General features: G+C 38.2%; 1 protein-coding gene across 4 annotated transcripts in view; it reads left to right on the forward strand.

The window, feature by feature from the left end:
• Positions 1 to 23,041, forward strand: part of CEPT1 (choline/ethanolamine phosphotransferase 1) — a 32,339-nt gene that overhangs the window by 4,855 nt on the left and 4,443 nt on the right. For 3 of the 4 annotated variants that reach the window (XM_075055665.1, XM_075055668.1, XM_075055667.1), the window contains exons 3-5: positions 1,762 to 1,909; positions 2,916 to 3,057; positions 18,388 to 18,472. In XM_075055665.1, coding sequence (XP_074911766.1) covers positions 1,762 to 1,909; positions 2,916 to 3,057; positions 18,388 to 18,472 — 375 coding nt within the window. Of the gene's footprint in view, positions 1 to 1,761; positions 1,910 to 2,915; positions 3,058 to 10,294; positions 10,380 to 18,387; positions 18,473 to 23,041 lie in introns of all 4 variants that reach the window. The other variant, XM_075055669.1, reaches the window with a different exon arrangement.

The raw sequence follows: 23,041 nt of genomic DNA on the forward strand, positions 1-23,041 counted from the left end.
TGATTTGCCATATGGCACTGCAGCCCTGCATGCTGGCACGACAGGGAGGATGCCATCTCAGTGGTGGAGCTGTGAGCTTGTGCTTTTTAAGTGTCAAGTAGCTGTCTGGGGAAGAAAATGGGGCTTTGAAATTCCAGAAACAGAATTTTTTTTCTGAAAGCACTTTTGCTTTCAGATGTAAATTCTCTTCCTTGTAGCTCAGTTTTAGTTCCGCTTTTTTCAAAAGTGACTTGTCTCTTCCTGTTGATGAAAGGTGTAGCCAAGGGAATATAGCTATCACTTACAGCTTCAACGGTAGGCAAAAAGAAAATGAGCTACAAATAGTTCTACTGCCTGCTTGGTTGGGGGGACCCCAGCTAGCAAAGTGCTGAGCAGTGGAATGGTACCTGAATTTTTGGTGTTGGTTTTTTTTTTTTTTTTAAAGTTTATAGAGAGAAATTGCATGACCCTGAAGGTAACTTAAACATTGCATATAAAATTCATACATGAGAAAGAGAAATGGTATCATGGGATGGAATTCTGTGGCATCAAAATCTTGTCCAAATGCGGTCATCTGCTTTTGGGTGACACATTTTCCCCCTTACCTCTTTTCTTGTGCTGGTTTGTGTAGATACGCTGCTAAAAACCAAGCATGGTGCCAGCTTTTGAGGCAGAATGAACTGTTTTAGTAAAATGCAGTAGCAGGAACAGTGCAAGCTGTAGAAAGAAATATATTTAAGTTGATGTGCTACAAATGAGTCATGGCTGTGTAGACCAAAAGAAGCTGGACTCCAGAACTTTGAGAGGCAAGTCAGCTTGATTAAGCTACTTAGCTGTATTTGGACTTTACTGGTGTGGTCTGTAAAACAGAGCTGCTCATAAATGCTTACTTTATAAAGTGAGTCAAGTGTGAAGATTGCAAAATATCCAATAATATCTGTTTTATGGACGTGTAAATTGAGACAGACTAATAGCAACCCTCTGGCTTTTGTAGTCATAATGGTTTATGCTTCAACTACTGAAAAAAGCTTGAATTGTAGTCTTTGGTCTAGCAGGGATTTGGTATTGTTTGTGTTTCTGTAGAAATAAAAATTCCTATACAGGATGTGAATATTAAGGGTTATTAACATAGATTTGACAAAGCTGCTGTTACCTAATAATAGAAAAAACAATTGGTGGTGGAGGTGCTGTACTGCAGAGCACTGAAGCTTTACAGATCTTGGGAAATATAATAGCTAAACTTGAACTCTAAAAGTTTGATCAATTTGAAATGACATAGTTCTCAAATGCCACTGCAGCCTGGTAATACCCTGTACTTGGCAGTGTTTCAGTACATGACACCTCATTGAGGTCTTGTGAAGATGAGCTCAGTGTTTATGACACAGCTGCACGTTTTGAGGGCTAAGAAAGTTTTTTGAGTTTCTAAATCACTTGGACAATTTGCACATACTCTGACTGGAAATAGAAGCAAGACAAGAACTTAACTTGCAAATGTAGTGCTATAATTTTTTTCAGATGTACAGTGCAGCTTCCTGCTTTAGAAAATGTGCAGTACCTATTAATCTAAGCTAGTAATTCTTATCACTTTTACTTACATTTCACATGTCATAACCCTCTCTGCTCGTCTTTGCAAGGACCAGCTACTGAAATGTCCATGCATGTGATGAGGAAGTGTGTGTAAATGAAAAATTACTGTATGAGAGTGTAAAATAGGTCAACTTGAGGCTTTTTTGGTTTTTAAGGTTTAAAAAATCTTTTACTCTCATTGACTTTCTTTCTTAGGCACCTCCCTGGGCATACATTGCTTGTGCATGTGGCCTTTTCATCTACCAGTCTCTGGATGCTATAGATGGAAAACAAGCAAGAAGGACAAATAGCAGTACTCCATTAGGAGAACTTTTTGATCATGGCTGTGATTCACTTTCCACAGGTATTGTCATTTTTAATTGAGGTATGAGGATTAAATGACTCTATTTCTGGTGTCAAATCTGGAATACAGAAAAATGCTTCTTTACTGAAGAAGAGGATAGCTGATATTGCTGAATGTTTAGCTTTTCAGTCAACCTTATTTCCATAGACAGTATTCTTAATCAACTGAATGTCTTCTCTTGTATTACACTGAAAAAAAAATTAAGCATGTGACTAATTCAGTCTGAGCCAGCAGTATTCTGTGTATGCTTTATCAGAGTCTTGGTTCTAAAAAATTTTCTGTAAGAAGTTGTCAAAATGCTCTTCTATATTATTTTAGATTGAATCTATATAGAGCGATTGCAAGACAGGTACGAAGCCTAAACAATGGGAAGGTAGAAGTCTGAGTTCAAGGTTAGAATCAGCGATACTGGTTCCTACGTAGGTAGAGTTCATTGAGCCAGCCTGAAGTTTAACCCCATTTCAAGAGAATGATCAGATGCTTTCGGTTACTTAAATTCTAAAGCTCTTCTGCTTTAAATTTTTACGAATACTTTATCGAAGTCATGTATTTGAAAGGTGGAGGGGAAAGCATAGATACCTTATGAATCTTAAGTGATAGACCTTAGATTTTCCTAATGGCTTAATAAAAATTCAGAAAATGGGGAAAAATATGTCCAGCAAATCTTGGATACATGAGAAAACCCCAAAACTCTGGCCGCAGGCTGCAATTGCATATATCACTCAAGTCTCTTGATTTCTAATCCCATTAAGTTCAATGTAGGAGACTAAGAAACCCTCAATATTCAGGACTTCTGATACTGATATGAATTTAAATATACATTTTACAGTCTGTACTTTTTTTAAATGGAAGTGTTAATCTCTTATGTCTGTGAAATAAAACAAATCAGGATACCTTCACACTGTCTCTCCTTCTCTGGGTCCTTTTGTTAGATTTGTTTCTGGTAAGGATCTTTACACACATACACACTTTATATTTTTACTATGTGACTGATTTTCTTCTGCAGTCTTTGTGGTTTTGGGAACTTGTATTGCTGTGCAGCTGGGAACGAACCCTGACTGGATGTTCTTTTGTTGTTTTGCTGGAACATTCATGTTTTACTGCGCACATTGGCAGACATACGTCTCTGGAACATTGCGCTTTGGCATGTAAGTACCTTGGCTGAAAATAAAACTGAAAGTTAGGCTGCTTTCCTGTCTAGTTGCGCTTTATGTAATTGTAGTTCAGATCCTTAGAGCAGTAGTAAATGGTTTATATTCATATATACACACTTAGAGCTTGTAGCAGTTATTACCTTTTGGATCTGCAATTATTACTGAAAGTTACTTAGCTTGTGTTAGGAGTGGTAAAATATCCTTTTGTCATACTAGTTAATTAGGAACTTCTGATGTCATTTAAACCTAAATAAATAAGGGAAAGTACCTGGTGTTTCATCCCCAAGACTAGAATGCTTTTGTCAGATGGTGGCAGTCTGGCTTTAGTATTCGGTTAACTACTTAATGCTTGATCTTGATTGACTTGTGATGGCGTATAGTAAATCTTTACTATTAACCATAACTCTTAAAATATAGTGTTTTAATTGACATTGTGCCTACAATTTAAAGTTCTGAATCCTTTTTAGTTAGTGTAGGCCATGGTTCTGTCAATAACGGGACCAAAACTGCAATGCCAAGAAAGTCAACAGCTGAAATCCTGTTTACTGGTGGGTGAGCGTAGATGGGGAAACACAAGGGAAACTAGCCTTAATGTGGAAATGTATGTTTATTCTGTGTTTGCATTCATAGATCTAACAAATATATTTTAAATAAATACACTACAGAATGATTTTGCATCTGGAAACCTCTGAAATTTGCCCTTCGTTTGTATGGGATTTTGAAACAATGCTACAACGTGCACTATTTATTTACAGTCTATTGTTATTGATCTATAGGTACCCAGATACTGCTAAACCAGTACAAATATGGACCTCTTGTCTAAAACAGCTATTATTGGCAGGGTACTAATGCACATTCTCATGAGAAACTTCCGTGTTTCTGCTCAAAAATTTAAGACATCAGAGCAGTTTTCAAAGTCTATTGGAGGAAGAAAAGAAAAAATCTAGACCTCCATTCTAATTCTGACTACACCAAAGCAGATAGTTTCAGTCAATTCTGATACTTAAATCTTTAAAGTAAGACATCTGGCTTAAATCTTTTACTGTTTTAGGCTTCTCACTTTCAAGCTGTACTGAAGGTCTCAATACTGAATGCTTTTAGCTCCCTTTGAATTTTACGGGGCCCTGATAATTAAAGTTTTCCTGTTATCGATCAAAGAACACACAAAACCCCAACCTTGGCATGTGCTTGACTTTACAGATGCAACCACCGAATTTGCTTTTTGCTCCAGACAAATGTGTACATTACTGCTGATATTCACTGTAACTTTTGCTTTTTGATTTTGTGTGTGTTTTGGTGGCAGCATTTTATAGCAGATACTATAGTTCTGCATGGCCTTATCTTATGAAAATTTGATGATCCATCAATATGTAGCTAATTTTGAGAAGGCAATGAGCACACAAATGTATGTGTATCATTATTTTGGGTAATGGACAGCACTGTGTAGTAAACACATTTGTTTCTTCATTTGCCCCATGTCATAAGGTTAATAGGCTGCCATAAGCTGACGTTCATTTCTATGGCAAAAAATCTGAGATTATTTATCTAGTTAACTGATTTTCACTGATACTAGGTTTTTTTTGTGAAGCTTTCATGTCACCAATCGTAAAACTGAAAAAACAGTCTATATTTTATATATTTTATCTACCCTTTCAGATTCACTGGAGTGCACAGGCTTAGGTATTCTTACTCCTGAATAAGTGGAATCGGAGACAGCTGTTGAAAGGAGGTGAAAAGGTCTTAGTGCACAGTGGCTTTTCCCTGTCTGTGTATCCTAAGTAGTAACTCTATGTCAAAAATACACTGAGGGGGCTGTGAACAGTAGTGATGTTTTAGGAAACATGACAGCATTTCTAACTTGCCTTCCATTCCAAAGAAGCAGGAAAGAGCACACAGCTGGTTATCACTTACTGTATTTCTGTGATGAGATTATGTCCAAGAAACTGTATTTCATTAAAGATCAACTCAATAGGCAAATTAGAAACGGCTCAGAGAAGAGCAGCAGACCACTAAAGGGAAATATTAATACTTTACGTCTTACAGACAGCTCAAACTTGAACAGTTAAATGTATAATCAACTTTGCTTGCCGCAAAAGTCCATTGTCTTAAAGAAAGAAAAAAGACAAATTTTATGTGTCAAGTTAAGTGTATGCTTGCGGAACAGAATATCTGATTCATATATGCTGTCACTGTACCAGCCTTGACAAGTCACTGAAGCTGTGCAGAGTGCACTTTGTGTCAGACTCTATCTGCAGAGCAGGAGCGTTCACCCTGAGGGCGGAGGAAGTGGGATAGCTTCTGCTAAATTCCTATGGACTGTTGCAGGTGGAGTAGGAAAGCTATTAGTTTGTGCCCAATTACTGAATACATCAACTGTGCTGGTTCTTTTTCGTCGCACTGACAGCTGCAGGGAGCTGCCCTGTACTACATCAAGATTGTAGAATAATCAGTTGAGACGGTAAGGTCCCACTGATATGTCTCCATCTTTACATGATCATATAATTTTATTAGATCTTGGCAGCTGATGCAGACTTTTCAAAAAGCAACCCGAGTTGGTTAAATAGCTCACAAAAGTAGCTAGAGGTCAGTATTGCTTAAAAATACCCTGTGAGGGAGTAGGACGTGTCTGAAAGCAAGTTGGGTTGACTGCAGTAAAAGTCACTACAGTAACATCAACAGTGCAAAGGCAGCAGGGAACAGCATAGATAGTTTTGTTTAAGAATGAACACCCAACCTGGGAATGAGCTCATGAAAGAGCAGGAATATACTGCACATTTGAAGAAACAAAAAGATGATTCTGAATTGCAGGAAAACATTCAATATTAAAGCAGTGCAAATACTTTGTTCTGTTCTGTTTTTCAGCACAGTAACTGGTTTATCTGGATTGTGGACTTGCTGTGCTGCAGTACAGAATGAGCTTTGTTTCAGGCTTAATCTTGTATGGGTGCAGCTGTGCCATAATGGGGGCATCTCTGGTTTGGAAAAAGTGCATTTTTCTTCTGCATATCGCAAAAATCAAACTGGCAAGCCCCAATGGACTTCCACATATCCCTGTGGAAGCAGATTTAGTATTTCAGGAATGCAGAAACCAGAAGCATTAGGGAATATGGTGCACAAACCCTGAAAGAAATTTGCTTGCCGTTAGCTGGAGTCCAGTTGTGATTACTACCTCTGGTTCTTCCAGACCCTAATTTACTCCACTTGGATTCAGTACTGCACCTGCTCACTGTTCTGGCTTCAGGAACTATATTGGGAGATGTCTCTGTTTATGCAGGTTCAGTGCTGTATCCAACCTTACAAGGGCAGTGTGCAGACAGTCTGACTCTGCAGGACCTGTCTCAAATCCAGGATAGTTAGAAGTGAAGCTAGAGCTATTAGCCTCTGTCAGATCTGAGATGGGTTCTGCATTGCAACTGGAGTGTTGTCTTAAGAAACAGGAGACACAGCACTGCACAGGTAAAGACCTTGTATGTTTGTCCATGCTGGACTGGCAGGAAGTGCTAAATCATATTTTAAAAATCCAGTGACATGAGGATGTTGCTGCACCATGGTCTCCAGTGTTTCTCCTATGAGTTATTGCATTACTGGTTTATCCCAACCTTTTTTAATTGAAACAGGGAGGAGAGTTGGTGATAGTAGAAACTAGGCATGTATGTGTTTTTATATATATATATGTAACTATATACACAGGCAATGAGGTGGAAATTAGTTCCTAAGGATGCTTCATAAAGGCCTATCAGTAAACACTGAGAGGAAGGATCAGTTCTTACCAGCTTTCATATAACTGAAAAGCTAAAAATGTTACTTCACTGTTTGAATAATAATCCCTAGAGAAAGCAGAAGAATTCAGGAGGCTGTTTAACAAAACAGCTGTTATTGAGGAATGTTGGAGAATTTGGGGGAACATTATTGTTCAGTGACACTGTGGCAGTTGTATGAGCAAGAGCCCACTTGATAATGAGGTGGTTTAGGAAGGGAAGAAAGTTAATTTGGTTAATCTTCTGAGACCTCTTGCCAGTACTATCACTGAGGTATGAAGGAGAGATTAGCAAATGAGTACATATTTTAGAAAGCTGCTAAAATGAAGGCTTCCTCTTTAGCAGTTAGGAGAAAAGGAGTTTGTATTGTCTTGGATAGACAATCACACCAAATATCAAAATACAGAGATGGAAGCCTTCCAAGTCAAAGTTTAGCACATTGAGTTCTTGCTCTTGGGAACAGCTTCAGGATCTCAGGATTATGGTAGGAGATAAGGCAGTAATCTCCACGATTATTGGGCTTAAAACTTTCAATTTTACGAGTTTTTTCGAACACTACTTGAACTTTAACACCTTGGTTATTTGCAGAGGAAAGTTTGAAGCTCAGAGTTTCTCCTGATGTCAGGGGGGAATTGGTTTCTCTATGCTTGCAAGAAGTATGTGTTGAACTATTGTTGTGGTAGGTGTTAAGTTTGCTGCTTGCAACCTGCCACCTTCTGCGTACTTCAGTTGTTCATTGCCACTTGCTGGCATTTCTATAGTGCTTGGTGTGCATCATATAAATACGTGTAAGTGCCTTGCTACAACATTAATACATACAGCTGAAATTGCTGAGGGCTGACATAAATGTTGAGGGGGGTTTTCCACATCATGATCCTCCCCCCTTCTTCCTTTCCCTCTCACAAGTCCCTTAACAGTGTTTTAAGCCAGGAGCAAAACAGTCATGTGCAGAGGTGCTGCTGCTGATTTTTCTGCCGTTATCATTGAAAGATATTCCTACTGCTCTGTGAAATAGTGAGCTTCAACATGATGAGGTGAAGCACGTGGCTATCATCTGACCTGTACAACTTTTAATCTATGTTAGTGAGCAGCAAAAGGAAAAAATTACATATCATCGTAAGTGCATTACAACAAGGAAAGTAGAAAAGCTTATGACTCATTTTTAATATTATTTTTACCTCATTATGAATTTCCAGTAGCTGGAAATAGTTTTAATTCATGTACTCATTTCTTTCTTCTGTACAGTTTGCTTTATTAATGCTATTTGTGTTTCATTACGTCCAAGTGAAAATGCTGGATTGGAATGAGTTAAGATTAAACTCTGTAATAACCTTTAAAACTAAGCATTTGGACTTCTAGCATGTGACTTCTAGCCTTTTTTCTCTCGTGTTGTGATGATGAACATTCTTGTTTTGCTGCAGTGGTTCCCTTAAGAAAACAATCCTTTGTCTCATGCTCAGATTCGTAGTTCATTGCCCAGCCTGAGTAATCCCACTTGCATGCTTAGTAGATACGCATAAAACAGATGGAAGAATCATCATTTCTCAGACCAGAGTGCTGCTATGCAGAGTATTAAATAGTAGACGTACCCCCTTGAGTTTTCCATCCTCATAACTTCTGTTTTCTGATGAGGCAAGAGTGTTTTTCTTGTCCGCTGTGTTTTGCTATACTGGACTGTTGCAAGGAATTCTGTATGTTGGGGAGGAGGAGGAGGGTAGCACATAAATGCCCCCCTTAGTTTCACACAATAATAAAAAGAAGCTGTATTAGATCAGCTGTATTGGTAGTGATTGACTTGATTTCAGAGCAATCTCCAGTGTAAGTATCTGTTTCCTGTTGTTCTTGGTTCACTTTCTCAGGACATCTCTCAGCTTCGAATTAAATTCTTTCAGTTCACCATTCTGGACAAGGAAAGAATTGACTGCAGCTGTCTCTAAACTCTGAAATTTGATTCAGTGGTTGCCCTTGTAAAGTCTAATGGCGTGTTTAATCAAACAGGACCTTTTAAGAATTGCTTATGGAATATGCTCAATAAATGAACACTGATGAGTATATTCTGGATGCATGACTACTCAATTGTGTGTTAATTGGCTCAAGGCTCTCACCAGCTTGACAAGAGAACCCAGCAGAGCAGACAGCATACCAAATAAGACTTGTCACTGCCAACATCTAAGTAGAGTTAAGCATATGCTGAGGTTGATGGCCCCCTCTTAATCTTTCCCAGATAATGTTTAAAAAATGAATCCATGTCTGAATTACAAATATCACTTAAAGTAACAAGGGAAGAAAAGGAAAAGAAACTGCAGCTGTCTGAAAGTACCAGTTAGCTGTTGTTTGTATATGTGACTTTCTCTTCCTATATTCCCTAAAATACCAAATGTTATGTTTTCTAACTGTATACTGTATTTTGTGCTGTGATAATTAAACTGAAAATGCTTATCAGACTAAAATTGTGTACCCTCTCAGCAGGCATGGGACTGCACATCATTATTGTACTTCTTAAGCTCTGTCAGTGTGGTCACAATGAACTTTGTTTCTTTGATGTACCTTTTTAATCAATTGGCATGTTACTGGATAGCAGTCTGCATGCTTCTGTTCCAAGTATACTTTGATAAGCACTGCAATAAATGGGATCTCTGTTGTGGCTGAATCTCATTGCTGACTTTTTTTTTTAAGCTAGATGGTTTGATGTAATTTTAATTTGATCACACTTTAAAATATTTTAGTTATAAAATGCTATAAATCTGCATTTTACCATAAGGAGTATGTCCTGTAGTTGTGGCTCTGTTGGCTACAGCGTATCTTTTCATCCCTTTCTGTCAGGGGTGAAAAATCCATGTGTACAGAACAGAGTTCAGTTACCACTGAGTAGGGGTCCAGAGCTCACTTGACTTTTTTTCACATTATTTGCCAAGAAGCCAAAGAGTTGCGTGAGCAGGGAGGTGTAGCTTCTTGCTTTCCCTTAGAGGTGGCAAACTCAAGATGCAGTCTGTGCTTCTGCTCTACAAAAAAAATATGCAGTAGCCTCTTTAGATGAAGAATTCATATCTTCAGTGTCATTTGGAGATATGAGCATGAGGTAGGAAGATGAGAGGTCCTGGATTGTGTTTGATTATGAGTTTTATTTGCTGTGACTTAGAGCAAGGAATTTCATTTTGTTTCCTCATGCATACACTGATGACTGTGTTTGCCCTTGTGTTGGAGTTGTACTGTAAATTGCAGGAACTCTGAATGGGGTTTTAAATCTGTAAAATACTATGTGGGTTACGATATTTTTATTAATTCATTAATACTCTCATTTTTTGTGGTCATTAATTCCCTTCCTCTGACCTACCCTTTAAATTATCTCAATGCTGCACAGTAGTTGTCTGGATTTTGTTCTTTATGCCATGACTGAAGATCTGTTCTAATGGCTCCACTTAACTGAAGCGCTCGGGAAAATGTTTTGAAATGTTTTTTTCCCTCACACATAGATTTGATGTTACGGAGTCTATGCTCTGTACAGTAGCAATCCAGCTTCTCACAGGAACTCTGGGGCCCTGGTTCTGGAACTATACGGTAAAGTGAACGTTAAAGCTACCTGGCAAGCAATAGCATGGACTAAGCAGAGACAGCACCTTTGTCATGCACGTAGTAACTGGTATATGAAAAACATCTTTCTAAGGGTATTTCACAAGTGCTTTAATATGAGGTGAAAAAAAACATTTGCAAAGTATGAATGAGCAGTATAAATCTTATCTAACCAGAAATAAATTTTTTGAAAGCATCATGTTTTACTTGAAAACAAAGCAAAAACCTGCCTGTTAAACAGAAAAGTTTGCTTTAAACATTTCTTTTTATTTTGTCACAGTTCTGACTTCACCTAAAAGATAACCAGGGTTGTGGAAGCAGCTCTGTAAGTGTGAATGTAGAATAATTTTGTTGGAACTACTTTTTAAAGTTGTAGAAACTTTTTTGTTGTTGCAGTTTAAATACCTTTCCACCAGAAAAGAGAATTGCTTAGCTAGTTCAGGGAACTGTATGCAGTGCAATAGCTTAAAAAGTCACCAGTTACTGGTTAAAAATGCCTGGTTTGAACTATGCTACTTCATCCGTGTAGTCTAGTTGCTTAACTGTGCTTGTAGCTTCATTGTTAAGTAACTTTACTTCCGGGTTGTCTTTATTTTCAAAATGCTTTTCCTTATGTCTGTGCTAAATATATCCTTCTCCATTCTGGTTTACTACTCTTTAGAAAGGAATTTCTCTTCTTCATTTCACCTTTTTTAATACAGTACACAGGCGGGGTTCCAATAAAAGGGTATCATTAAAAGTGAGTAGGTTGGGTTCCTTGAAATTTCTCATAGTTGCTGGATTGTTAGCCAGGAGTTTCCCTTGAAATATTTGAGGATATAAGAATAGCTTTTTGATAGCCGCCTTAGAACTGCATGAGATTTTAAGTAAAACTGAGATTTTGGGGGAGGGGGGGGTACATACCCTTTGTTAAACTTGCATTGATGCAAATTATGCTGTTCTTTTGGGTTTTTTTTTTCATTTAATGGTTCAGCACAATCTCTGCTTTCATGAGGCTATTAGAGTCTAATTATCAGCTCTACTTTAGATCCAACAATATCAGCATTCTCATAAATCATGGTGTATGTCATCCACTGGCTGCATCTGACAATTTAAGCCAAGTGCCAGTTAGGCATGCTCTGAAGGTAGTCTGATGACATAATTTTTAAATACTTTGTTGACAGTTTATGAAAGGTTAGAAATACTTAGTGTCAGGAAATGGTAATGTAGCAAGCAATAACTTGAAGGAAGGAAGAGCTTAATCAAGATTTTAGCCTGTTGTGATAACAGCATTATGACTCTGCCTGAGAAGTCATTTAGGGGAGGGAAAAAAAAATAATCCTTAGTACCAAAACATTCAGAGACTTCCAAAGTTCCCACTGGTATGATAATTACATGAGAGGAAGCAACTCAAATTCTGTCATGAAAGTGAATTGTTTAAAATGGATGAGGACAAATTGCCATCTAATAAGGGAGCAGGAGGAGTTCTGATTCTCTGCACAGGTGACCTGGAGCTGATGGAGATGTCAGTCTGTAGACCCCACCTATGGTCTCCACCCTTGGAAAGGATGCCTTTGCCATTCAAGAAGAAATCTGTTTTACAAATAATGAATGCAGTGGTTGGTAGGAGTGGTGTGTGTAGTGGATGAGCCAAGCAGACCATTTTGTCACTTTTGCTTCAGTAACAGAATGCCAAGTGTTTGCTTGTGACAAGTCCCCTCATGCATGCTAATTTTAACCAGTTTTTAGGCATACTGAATTACAGAATAGTCTTAATTATCTTCTTAAATTCTTGCATGTGTAGTTTCACATCCCTTCTGGCATCTTTATTTTTAGTCTTAACTAATAAGTAAAGATGCTGCTGCTTCTAAGTCATTCACCCAGAACACACGAAGTATCACGCTTATTTTACACAGTTTGAGGTCAGGTGGTATAGATTTTTATTTCAATAATGCACCATCCCTGAGATAGTTAAGCTACAGGAAATGTGTATTTATGCTATTCTTTTTCATCTGATAGCTGTTTCATGTGACAAACATTTGTACTGAGAAAGTATAATACTATAGCCCTGTCTTGAAAATACTACATGATCTGGCAAAATATGAAGTGAATAGCTTAGAATTCTTGCAACACAGATAAACCTTGTACTTACATGTGCTGGGCAGTAAGGCTTTTTTATTCATCAAGGAGGGGGAAACATTCTTAAATTGTTAATGAAGTTTGCTTATGCCTTTAGCCTATGGAGAAATTATTTAAAAGAACATGAAGGCTTTAAACAATAGAAAACAAAAAGATTTTGGGAATCAACTTAAAACAGGTTTACTCTGACCTGAAGTGTAGACATGCAGAATTAAAAAGAGCTTTAGCCCTGCCTCCCTCTTCCTGCAGCTCTGCAATGTCACCCTTCAGTACTTGTACTGCTGGCATGTGACTTTTGCTTGCAATGTTTTACCTCAAGTTTTGGTGCTTTTTCAAAGACTAGAATTGGGCAGTTTTAATACAATTTAGCACAACCATATAGAGAAATTTAAAATTAAGGTGTTTAAAATGATTGAATCTGGAAATTATTCAAGACTTTCATAGGAAATAAAAAGTTAATAGAAGATTATTAGGAACAGTATTATTTTATGTCAGGAAACTAATGTTTGAAAACTAGTGAGTAATCTGCATTCAAGTTTGTCATGACAAGGAAGGACAGATTAAGAGTAAAAACATGTTGCAGTGTGTGCAGTAAAATCCATTGCAGTCTCCCTGCAAGAACTGGAGAATGCCTGTTGAAGCTCTATAGGCATTCTGCTGTCTTGTGAATTTAGGCAGACAGGGAGTGAGGGATGAAATGCGCATTTAAAAACTCACAGCTTTTATGCTTCCCTGACTTTATCTGAATTAACACACTTAAATATTGTTTACAGCTTTGTTATGATTTAAGCCCAGCTGGCAACAAAGCACCACGACCCAAAACAAGCCTTTAGTTCACAAAGGTACCTGGTGCAGTGTTGACATTGTTTGACCTAGTCCCTCCTTGCTATCTTCAGTTCTGCAGAGCTGCTCTTTGTTAATTCTTTCCTAACATCAGTTTGCTGCAGAATCAGTATTTTTCAGGGTCATTTTCAATGTTTTTCCCAGCCTTGCAATTAGATGTTCTGTCTTGGCATTTTTAGTTTGTTAAACTATTGAGTCTAGGTTCTTTGTTGCTTTGTCTTCGGTGTCCAAACTTTGTTCCTTGGTTCTTTGCCTGCATGTTCCTGGTGATCTTAAAAACTCAGTTCAGGGTCTTCGTTTGTTTTCTAGAAGATGAAAAAATCCCTGGTTTATTTGAAGAAGAGATCTTTGGAACTAGACTGCTTTGTGTCTGTTGAGGAACTGTTACAATAACTTTACGTCCATCTATTGTGGTGTGGGCATGTCTTGGGGGAAATGGTTTGTTTCATTTTCTTCATTTCATAGGTACTAGGGATCTGCCACATATTGTGTGCTATGTCTCTGCATCATCCTAGCAACATAAACTGTTTGGGCAATGCTGACATGACTCAATTTGTCAGGAAACATCAGGCAGAAAAACTGTCAGGTTAAGGGAAGTGTGGCTCAAGTGATTGCTGAAAATATCCCAGTTAAGAGGCTTTAAGAAACCCCCTTACTTGAGCTGCAGAATTCATGCTGCTAGCTCTTGCCATTTGTTTTTTCTTAGGATGTCCACTGTATCATTTAGATGAGTAAATAAATACAAACACAAGTACAAAATAGAATTAGACTTTGAACTGGCCAATTCCCTTCTGGCTTTGAAATATTTTTGCTTTCCTACAGGTCTGCTTATGGTACTGAGCTACTGGTTGTGTGCAGTAATTAAATGGGGGGTGGGGGTCTGCTGCACCAAAGGCCTCTTCCCATTTTTTGGTTTCCCAGTGCTATGGATTTGTTTTCCTCGTGGTACCCATCTTTTTGCATTGAAGCAAAATAATTTTCTACTATTAGTTGATAAATGAGCCCCTACTCCAGTCTGTGTTTTCTGTAGTCCTTATCATAGGAAGAGGCACTCCAATGTGCAATGGAACTTTGTGGAAAAAAATATAGTACTATTTATGTAATATTTAAGCAGGAATGTTATCACCCTGCTTTGCAAATAATTTCCCTAGCCACTAAAGCAAGCTATATATATTTTTCCTCAAAAGGCCAGTGTGGGGAGTACAGAAAGGCTTTAGTCAGTCTACATCCAAACTGAGCAGGCCACTTTCCCTGCAGGTCTGCTTTTGTCTTGTCATTTTGTTAGGTACCTTCCCAGTTCTACCAGTGTTTAAAAACAATACGGTGACTGAGGCGATTTATGGATCTTTTTATTACTAGCACATTTTATCTTGAAGCAGTTAATGAATACAAGTTAATCATTAAAGTGTAGGAACAAATGTCCTCTACATTGCCTGACATGTTAACATTTTCCAGGTAGTGCTGTGTATTACCTCTGCTCAGTATCTTTCTTGACAAAACCATTGTTACTTTGTTTGCTAATTGCATTCTTTCACTTTTTTTACTCTGTTACATTTTAAGGGCTGCTTAGGACTTTCATGAATGGTAGCAGTCCACTTGTGTTGCATTCAGAAGCCTTAACTTGTTCCCATTTATTCCTCCTTTTGCTCCCTTGTCTAAGTCTGTAACTGCACAGTCACTTTGACTCAGCACAGTTTATTTTTTCAGCTGCCAAAAGAGGCAGAGTAGACCTTCCACTGCCCTCTCCTTTGTGCTTGCATCATTCATGAGGCCACGCAAAATGGATGAGGAAAGCTGATATGCTAGAAATTGGGACAGGAAACTTTCTTTTTTTTTTTTTTTCTTTTTCGCTTGGGTTGTTTTAGCTAAGCCCCTTCCCTGATCTAGTTGATGGCCTGAGACTATAGTGCTGGCACAAGGGAGAGAGAGGGACTGAGCAGGTAGTTTTGGGGTGAGAAAGTGGTAGGTCTTTAGAAAAGGTGGGATCGCTGCTCCTTTTAGCAGCTCCATGGATTTAGTCCAGTTTATGCTGTAGTTGCACAGTCATTTTAAATAAAAGTTAAAGGAATAGAGGAACAGTGTGCCTCTTCTCCCTTTCATCCAGCTTCTGTTTCCAAATGTTGTTCTCTTTTGTGGTCTAGCTTCGAGGAGCTGCCTGTCTGGATTCCTGTATTCTTAGATTTCTAAGCAGTGGCCGTTTGACATCCTGCAATAAAAATTCACTGGATAATTCTAGCACCAGGCATGTATTCTACTGGTGTTAAGCGTGTATTTTTGTCATCCAACAGTGGTTTTAATGAGCATAGGATGTTCTCGGTCCTCTTTCATCCTTGGTATTAAGAACTTATGCTTTATTTAGGTGATAGGTCAGGTGTTTAGTTTCTCCTCAGTTGGTCTTATGTCTTTGTCTTCTGTCTTAAGGAGCCCTGCGGTGTTAAAAAATCTTCTCTTTACGTAGAATTGAAGACTCATATTTGTTCTGCAATATGAGATTCTTATAATAAGTCAGGGAGGAGTTTTTAACCAAATATACTTGCAATTAATTGTTAAACCCTTTCCAGCTGCCTGATGCCATTTTTAAGTTCGGGAGTGCAGAACTACAGACAATGGAGCAAAGGTTGTACCATGACTCTGTAAAGAAGATTATGCTGTCTCCTTAACCTGAATCCAGGCACTGCTTCCACCGATTTGGTTGGGCTCTCAGTTTTATATGAGTTTGTTTTCCAGAATACCTTGTCTTTTATGATCTGAAAATTTTTTTGAAGTATATGATCTTACTTTATTTTGCATTAAGATTACTGCTGCCAAAAGAAACCTGTTTTACCGTCCAAGGAAAGCTATAAACTTGAGTTACCTACATTAGTTATTAGTCACTGTTTCCGTGAGCTTTCTCAGTTGCTTTATATCCTTTTAGGTCATTGACATAAGTAGTGGAGTAGGCTAAAATGCATTCATGTTTAACCTATGTGGGTTCATGGAGCTGCTTCAGCCCTGCCTCAGTTGGACACACTGAAAACACGTTTCCATGCTGAGCCCAAAAGATAGGGGGAAGCAATTTCATTTAATCAGATGTTTTGTGTATCTCTCTTCTTGCATGGCTGAGCATTTTTGTTTTTTCTTGTAAGGTAGCTCAATGGCTTAATTTGTTTGTATGAGGACTCAAAATGTGGATTTTTAGAACATTCTTTCCTCTTTGTGGAAGTTAATTTTTTCCCCAAGCTAGCTCTGATTGCCTTACAGGATTGTTATTGAATATATCAGAATATAGGAGGACCCCTGAGGTTATTTCCTGTGGAGCTCATATCTCCATGCTTGGTGTAGTGAAAAGAAAACTTACAAAGCAGAGACATCTAAAGGAAATGGTCTTTTAATTGGAATCTTTAGGTTTCCTCTGACAGCTTTGGCTAAACTTTCCCAATATATGCTAAGAGTCTGGCGAGTTCCTGGGTATTGCTGCTCTCCCACCTTCTTTATACTTTATGCTCCCCTCTGCTGCTTCACTGCTTATTTACTTTATGACTTTGGGAGGGAGCAGTGGTAATTTGCAACAGCAATAGTCAGGGGTTGGGTGCCTCATACCTTGTTTGCCTACTGTCAACAGTGCTGCCATGTGCTGATTCTGCTTGCTTGTTCCATAGGTGTGTGTCCTGCTCTTAGGGAGTTGTTCAGAAAGTCTCTTGGCTGATGGAAAGGTGAAGTTGCACAGTGGGAGGTGGATGCAGTGTTTTTACAGGCTGCTGAAAGCAGCAGCCAGTGTTTAGAGAATCCATAGTAAGATAAGAGATGGCATAGAATGCCACATACCATTGCCCTTCTGCTTTCTTATGCTTTGGGGGATGTTCTACGTGGGAATTGGATGCAGCTTCATAATTATCCCATGTGCATATTGATCTGCTGCTGAAACAAAATTATATTTTGGTCAGACTGCAGATTCTCAAGTGAGAGGATCCACTCCAAAAGTGCAACAAAGGCTGTAGAGAAAACTTGAGGTAGCATGCTAATCTGATATTAAACTTAATTATATGGTCTTGTAGCTCATTTAATGCAGACAGGCAAAAAAACTATCCCTGAACCATCACTCCCTTATGCCTATACAGTTGATATCAACAGTACTTTTGTAACAGCAAAGCATGTATTTGCAAGAAGCTATTTTGAGTCTTTTAGGTAGAATTGTATAATTAGAGGTAAGGAATATGCCATAAATATTTCAAACTGACTCAAAGGATTATTTTTGATACAGTACTCCAGTATAAGATAGTACTATATGGCTTCATATAGTACACCAGCAAGTCCATCCTCTTTGTTTCACTTGTATGTTTCTTTACTTCTATTTCTGGAATTGATTTGTATAGCCATTTTTCCCTCTTGCTAGCTCCAAGACTTTGGCATGCTCTTTAAAACAAAGTCTTAAATTCAGTCTTTTCTATAAGCCTTTCCTTCTTGCCCTTCTACAAAACATACTAGCTATGCTAGAAACAGAAGTGGTTTCTCTTCTTGCTGCATGCTAGGGACTGAACTGTGTAATCTTTAGCAGTGCACCTGACTACCGTTTACATTTGCATAAACTCTTCAGGGATTTGTGTTTCTTTTTAAAGTTTGATGCTATGCAGAGAGAATATTCATATTAAAAATAATGTAGGGAATATAATAGGGATTAAAAATATATTTCCTGAATTTTATAATCTGAAATAAATTCTCTTTTTTTGGTGGGCAAGGTTAAAACTGAATATTTATTTCTGCAACTGGCATTGGTCAGTTAAAAGAAGAGTTCCGACTGTTCCTTTTGACAAAATGGATTTTTATTGCACTGTGAAATAAAACAAAAAGTATAGCACAGCATGGCTCTTAATTTTAACAATAAAACTAAAATATATTTTTGCTTTCTAAATTATTTATAAATTTTGCCTCTTGTTTTCCTCAGTATTTTGGAGTTTTTATACTGTGCATGATAGAGGAGAGCTGCTGAGCTTGCAAATAACTGACTTGAAATTGCTTTGAATAATTTTGCTTTTTTTGGCTTTTTGTACCTAATCAGAATTGATGTGACTGAAGTACAAATCTTCATAATAATCATGCATTTACTGGCAGTGATTGGAGGACCACCTTTTTGGCAATCTCTGGTAATTTTGTTCATGTTTTTATTTTATCCTTTCTAATAATCTCTTAGACACCCAGCATATAGTAGCACAGTTTAATTTGTGAGGTGAAGGTCTCGCTTTTCCTCATAAATGGAAATATATATTCTTGAGTATAGGTCACATGGAAATAACTGTGCATTCTGGTTTTACCAGAGTTATTAAAACAAGCTATTGTTTCGTATCTTGTGTTTGCAGGTAGAAAGTTATCAAATGCTGCACAAACTTAAATGTACCTTCAGTGAAGTCCAGCTTCCTTTTGAGAATGCTGGCCAAAACTTGAATTAATTTCATGCAATGAGCTAGATCAGCAATGGAGGAGTACTAAATTGGACTGAGGGTATGGGGGAATCTTCTGGAGAGCAGTTGGTAACCACCAGTCGATAATTTGGCCTGAATGTGGCTGAAAACTCTTATCTGTATGGAGGGGAGAAAAAAATTATCACTCTTTTTTAAATGAAGATCATCCTAATTAAGCAAGCTGACTGTCATAGGCTGGCTGCATATAGATCCTGCAGATGTTATATAGGCTCACCAGGCCATGTCAGCTGGCAGTTTATGGGCTGTCATAAGCTGAATTTATATTTGTATTAGTGAAGTCACATTGGGCTATCAAAATGGCATTGTCCGGAGAAAAGCATGTACATGCATACATAAATAATAATAATAAAAAAAAAATTCTGGAAATAACATATAAAGCATTGATTTCCTGGAAGGTTTTCCTTCCTGAGTATTGATCTTGTTTGTGTACTTGATAAATGCAATTCTTAAGGTGGATAAAGAAATCTTGATTTGCAATAAAACCAAGAGATGGTCAAAAATTACTGAAACATGTCACCCCAAATTGATGAATTTCTAATGTGCTTCATATAACTAGAGAAATGAACCCTCTAACATTGTAGAGAATATCTAGAAAAGGAGCTAACCTTGGCTACTCCTATTTTGCTACATGTGCTTTCAGGCTTAAAATTCCCACCCCCCCACCCCCAATTAATTATAAAAACTGCAAAGTAAATACCATCTAAAGAGAATGAGTGTGGATAGAACTAATTCTAAAAAAAAATGAGGTTACAAGTCCGCTTATTGGTGCCAAACTTTTCCAGAGAGATTAGTGTGGCCAACTTCTCTACACAGCTATTATTCCGCATTACAAATAACGATTTCCAATTCATGTTCTTGGTTTGTTTTCTTTTTTTAAAAAAGGGGGGCAAATGCTGTCACAGCGACCTCTGGCACGATTCAGGGCAAGGTGATGTTTATGTGAGCTTAGAAATTGTTCTCTTGTGTTATTTAATAACTTAAATAACCCTTTTAAATAACCTGTGAAGTAACCCTTTTCAGCAAAACCTTAAAATCTATTAGAAGTTCTGGGTTGCAGCAGTGTTTGGCTAAGTCAGCTCCCAAAAGATGAAACTATTTTGAATTCCAGTGTTGGATTAATGAAGGCATTTCTCCAGAGAGCAAACTTCATCAGGTTTCCTGTGACAATTAGGAATATTCCTTTTTCATTCAACTTGTGAGATTTTTTGTGTTTATTTAGAGATAAATGTTATTTACTACTTACAGAGCAAGATATATCATACAACCTCTCCTTACCCCCCCCCCCCCCCCCCCCCCCCCCCAATCCTTTAACATTTTATGTGACAGCAAAATTGGTGGTTTGGTATTTTTGATTTGTTTCTATCTGGGGCAAAAAATAACGGGATAAAATGTGGTTGAATACTCAAACATTCCACTTTCTTATGCTAACGTGAAAAGCAAAACAATCCGAGTAGGCTAAATGTAGAATTGTGTATTTTGTCAATTGTTGCTTTCATTAGCTTTCTTTTTTCCATGAAACGGTGCATACTTGTACTGGCTTCCTTCTTTCTGTCAGTGTAGATGCTCTTTAAAGTGTGTTAAAATGCTGTTCTGCAAGGCTCCTGGAGCTTGGTAATTTCTGGTGGATGGTAAGTATGACTGCAGCTGTGATCCTCATTTGGAAAATGTGAGTAAAGTGAGCAAGCTTAGGTGCAACTTGTTTGATGCATTGATTATATAGAGGGTTTTTTTCTGTTTGAAGTGAGAAAAGTGCTGCAATTGCTTGAGTTTTATTCCACAATGTAATCTTTAAAAGCATAAATATAAAGCAAGCTTAGTTTTGGCCTGCTATGAGTTATTCCTCTTGCAGATGTGACTGAAGTGTACATACATACAGCTCTCAACTGCAGCTGGGATCCAGCCTTGTGAGAAGGACTCCCACAATAATACCAGTTGCCCAGCTGGTTGTGGTATTTCTGACTAGGAGCAAGCCAAGAAGAGTTTCTGGAGGGAGTGCCCCTGTCCGCTTATGGACGTGTAGTCTCTTACACGCTTCACTGCTGCTTCCCTGAGCCCTTAGCTGTGCTTTTCTCCTGACTGTGTCCTAATCATGTATATTTTTTTTTAAAATCCCAATTCATGCTGCACAAAAGTCTGATGGCACCTAGTCTGGAGGCCTGACATAAATTTTCTGGCAAATGATTCTGGACTTGCTTTAACACAGGCTCTGGCAGGCACTCATTAGTCCATTCTTTGCCTGCTGCCGCTTGTTTTTATTAACATGCATGGGGGGTTTTTTTCCAGAACTGTGCATGGGTTTTTTTCCCCCGACAAAATTTGGAATGCTCCCTTTGCCAGAATGTATCTGCATTCAGAAGCTTTCTGTGCAGTGTAGCCTTTCTCCTGTAATCAACTTCAAAGGGTTTAACAGAGAACATGATTTACCTGCAAAAGATTTGGCTTGTGATACTTATCTGTGTTATTGACAGAGTCTTGTGAAGTTCTGCATGCATCTGACTTCTGGTGAAACCTGTGCAATTACCAGGAAGGTCAGAATAATTGCGTAGACTGTAGTTATATATGGAATACCAGGCAAGGAAGTCTTGTGGCTTGCCTTGTAGTGCCCTCTTATTTAAAAAGTCAGGGGCTGCAATGCCATTTTGTAGGAAGATTTCTGAGTACAACTCCCTCTCTCCCTTTACTCAGATTTTTTTTTTCTTTTTTCTCCATGCCATTTGCTTGCCTTTGCTGCTTCCAACTTTTGGCCTTGCTGCTCCATTTTGTATGCAAAACAATTTAGCAGGTGCTGCCTTTTTATCTCTCTCCTTTGACTTCCCTCTGCCAAATTTCTGTATGTGACTTTGTTTCCCATTAATTATTTCTTAATTATATCCATGCCAGATAAGTGCAGTCTAATACCTATCACTGATGCAGCTACCAGTGGCAGCAAAAAGGTGTGTGTTAATAAAGTACAACTAGCCAAACTGGATGTTACAACAGTGTGGTCTCATCCTTCTGGGTTGAGAAGGATGCTCAGGAATTGTTCTCGGATGTATTGGTAGTAGTTTGGAGTTCATGGGGTGTTTTCCCAGCAAACTCCCCTTGTCTTTGGGAAATGTCAAGCTTAATGTGTTTTGACTCCTGTATGAAGCTTGCCATTGTTTTCCTCTTCCTGTAGAAGAGCAAATTCACCCCATTCTTTAAATACCAAAGTATGGTTACTGAAGCAGAGGGCAGCACAAGTACCTTCCTTTATAAGGCTGAGGAGAGACTTTCAGAAGTCCTGTGCCTAGTAATATTAATGAATTATTACAGTTAGCACTCCAGTCTGTGGCAATGTATGCCTTTTATTTATCATTATTCTTTGTTTACTATTTTCAGAAAATGTTTTCTGACTTGACAGTGCAGCCTGAGCAAGGGAGAGATATGTTTGAGTGTCATGAAACTATGCCAGCTGGCCAGAAGCCTGTGGGGCAGTGATTTGGAGAGGTGGTCTGGGTGCTCATCTGTAGGCTGCCTAAGAGCAAGGCATGGAGAGTTGAAGCTGGCTCTGACTCTTAATTGTGTCCTGAAAAGATCAAGAGATTAAGTTATTGAATGTAATAGAAGACTAATGATCTTTACCTGCTGAAAGCTACACTGAGAGTATAATTGAAGAAAAATAGAAACAACTTGACCTCATTTGGCCTTCTGTATGTAGTTGGACTTCTTGCTGTTGGGGGGCCAAGTGTGTTTTTTCAGTTGAGTGTTATGACTTCAGTTCCCGAATTAAGAGCCTGTGAGGATTTTTAGTAGTTGTATAGATAAATTGGGAAGTTTTGAGTAGTTCATCTAAACACTTGCTTCCATACCATATCTCCTGTGGTTTATTTTGAACTTTCTTCACTTCTAGTTTCTCTTGTTATGCTTGAAACACTACTGTTAAAAAATGCCTTTTTCAAAGCTGCTTGCACTCATTTTTCACTTCTTTAGCAACCTCATTGCTTGCTCTCCTAGGCTTATTGACTCCAAGATGACTTGTCTGATCTCTTGTCTTGCCCATAAGATAGGATCCAGTTTCTTAAGGGGCTTTTGCCAATGGCTCTTGCTTTGCCCAGTTTGATATTGGGCTGCATCTGTGAGTTTTACAGCCAGCTTCAGAAAAGATGACTGATGCATTTCTCTTCCATGTGATAGCTGGGTGATTTAGCTTGCAAGTTCTTGGTTTCTGTCTACTTCTCTGCTTTTGATGGCTCTTTTCAGGTAACTGAAGAT

The sequence above is a fragment of the Buteo buteo genome, chromosome 23 (genome assembly GCF_964188355.1).
Source record: "Buteo buteo chromosome 23, bButBut1.hap1.1, whole genome shotgun sequence".
Lineage (NCBI taxonomy): Eukaryota > Metazoa > Chordata > Aves > Accipitriformes > Accipitridae > Buteo > Buteo buteo.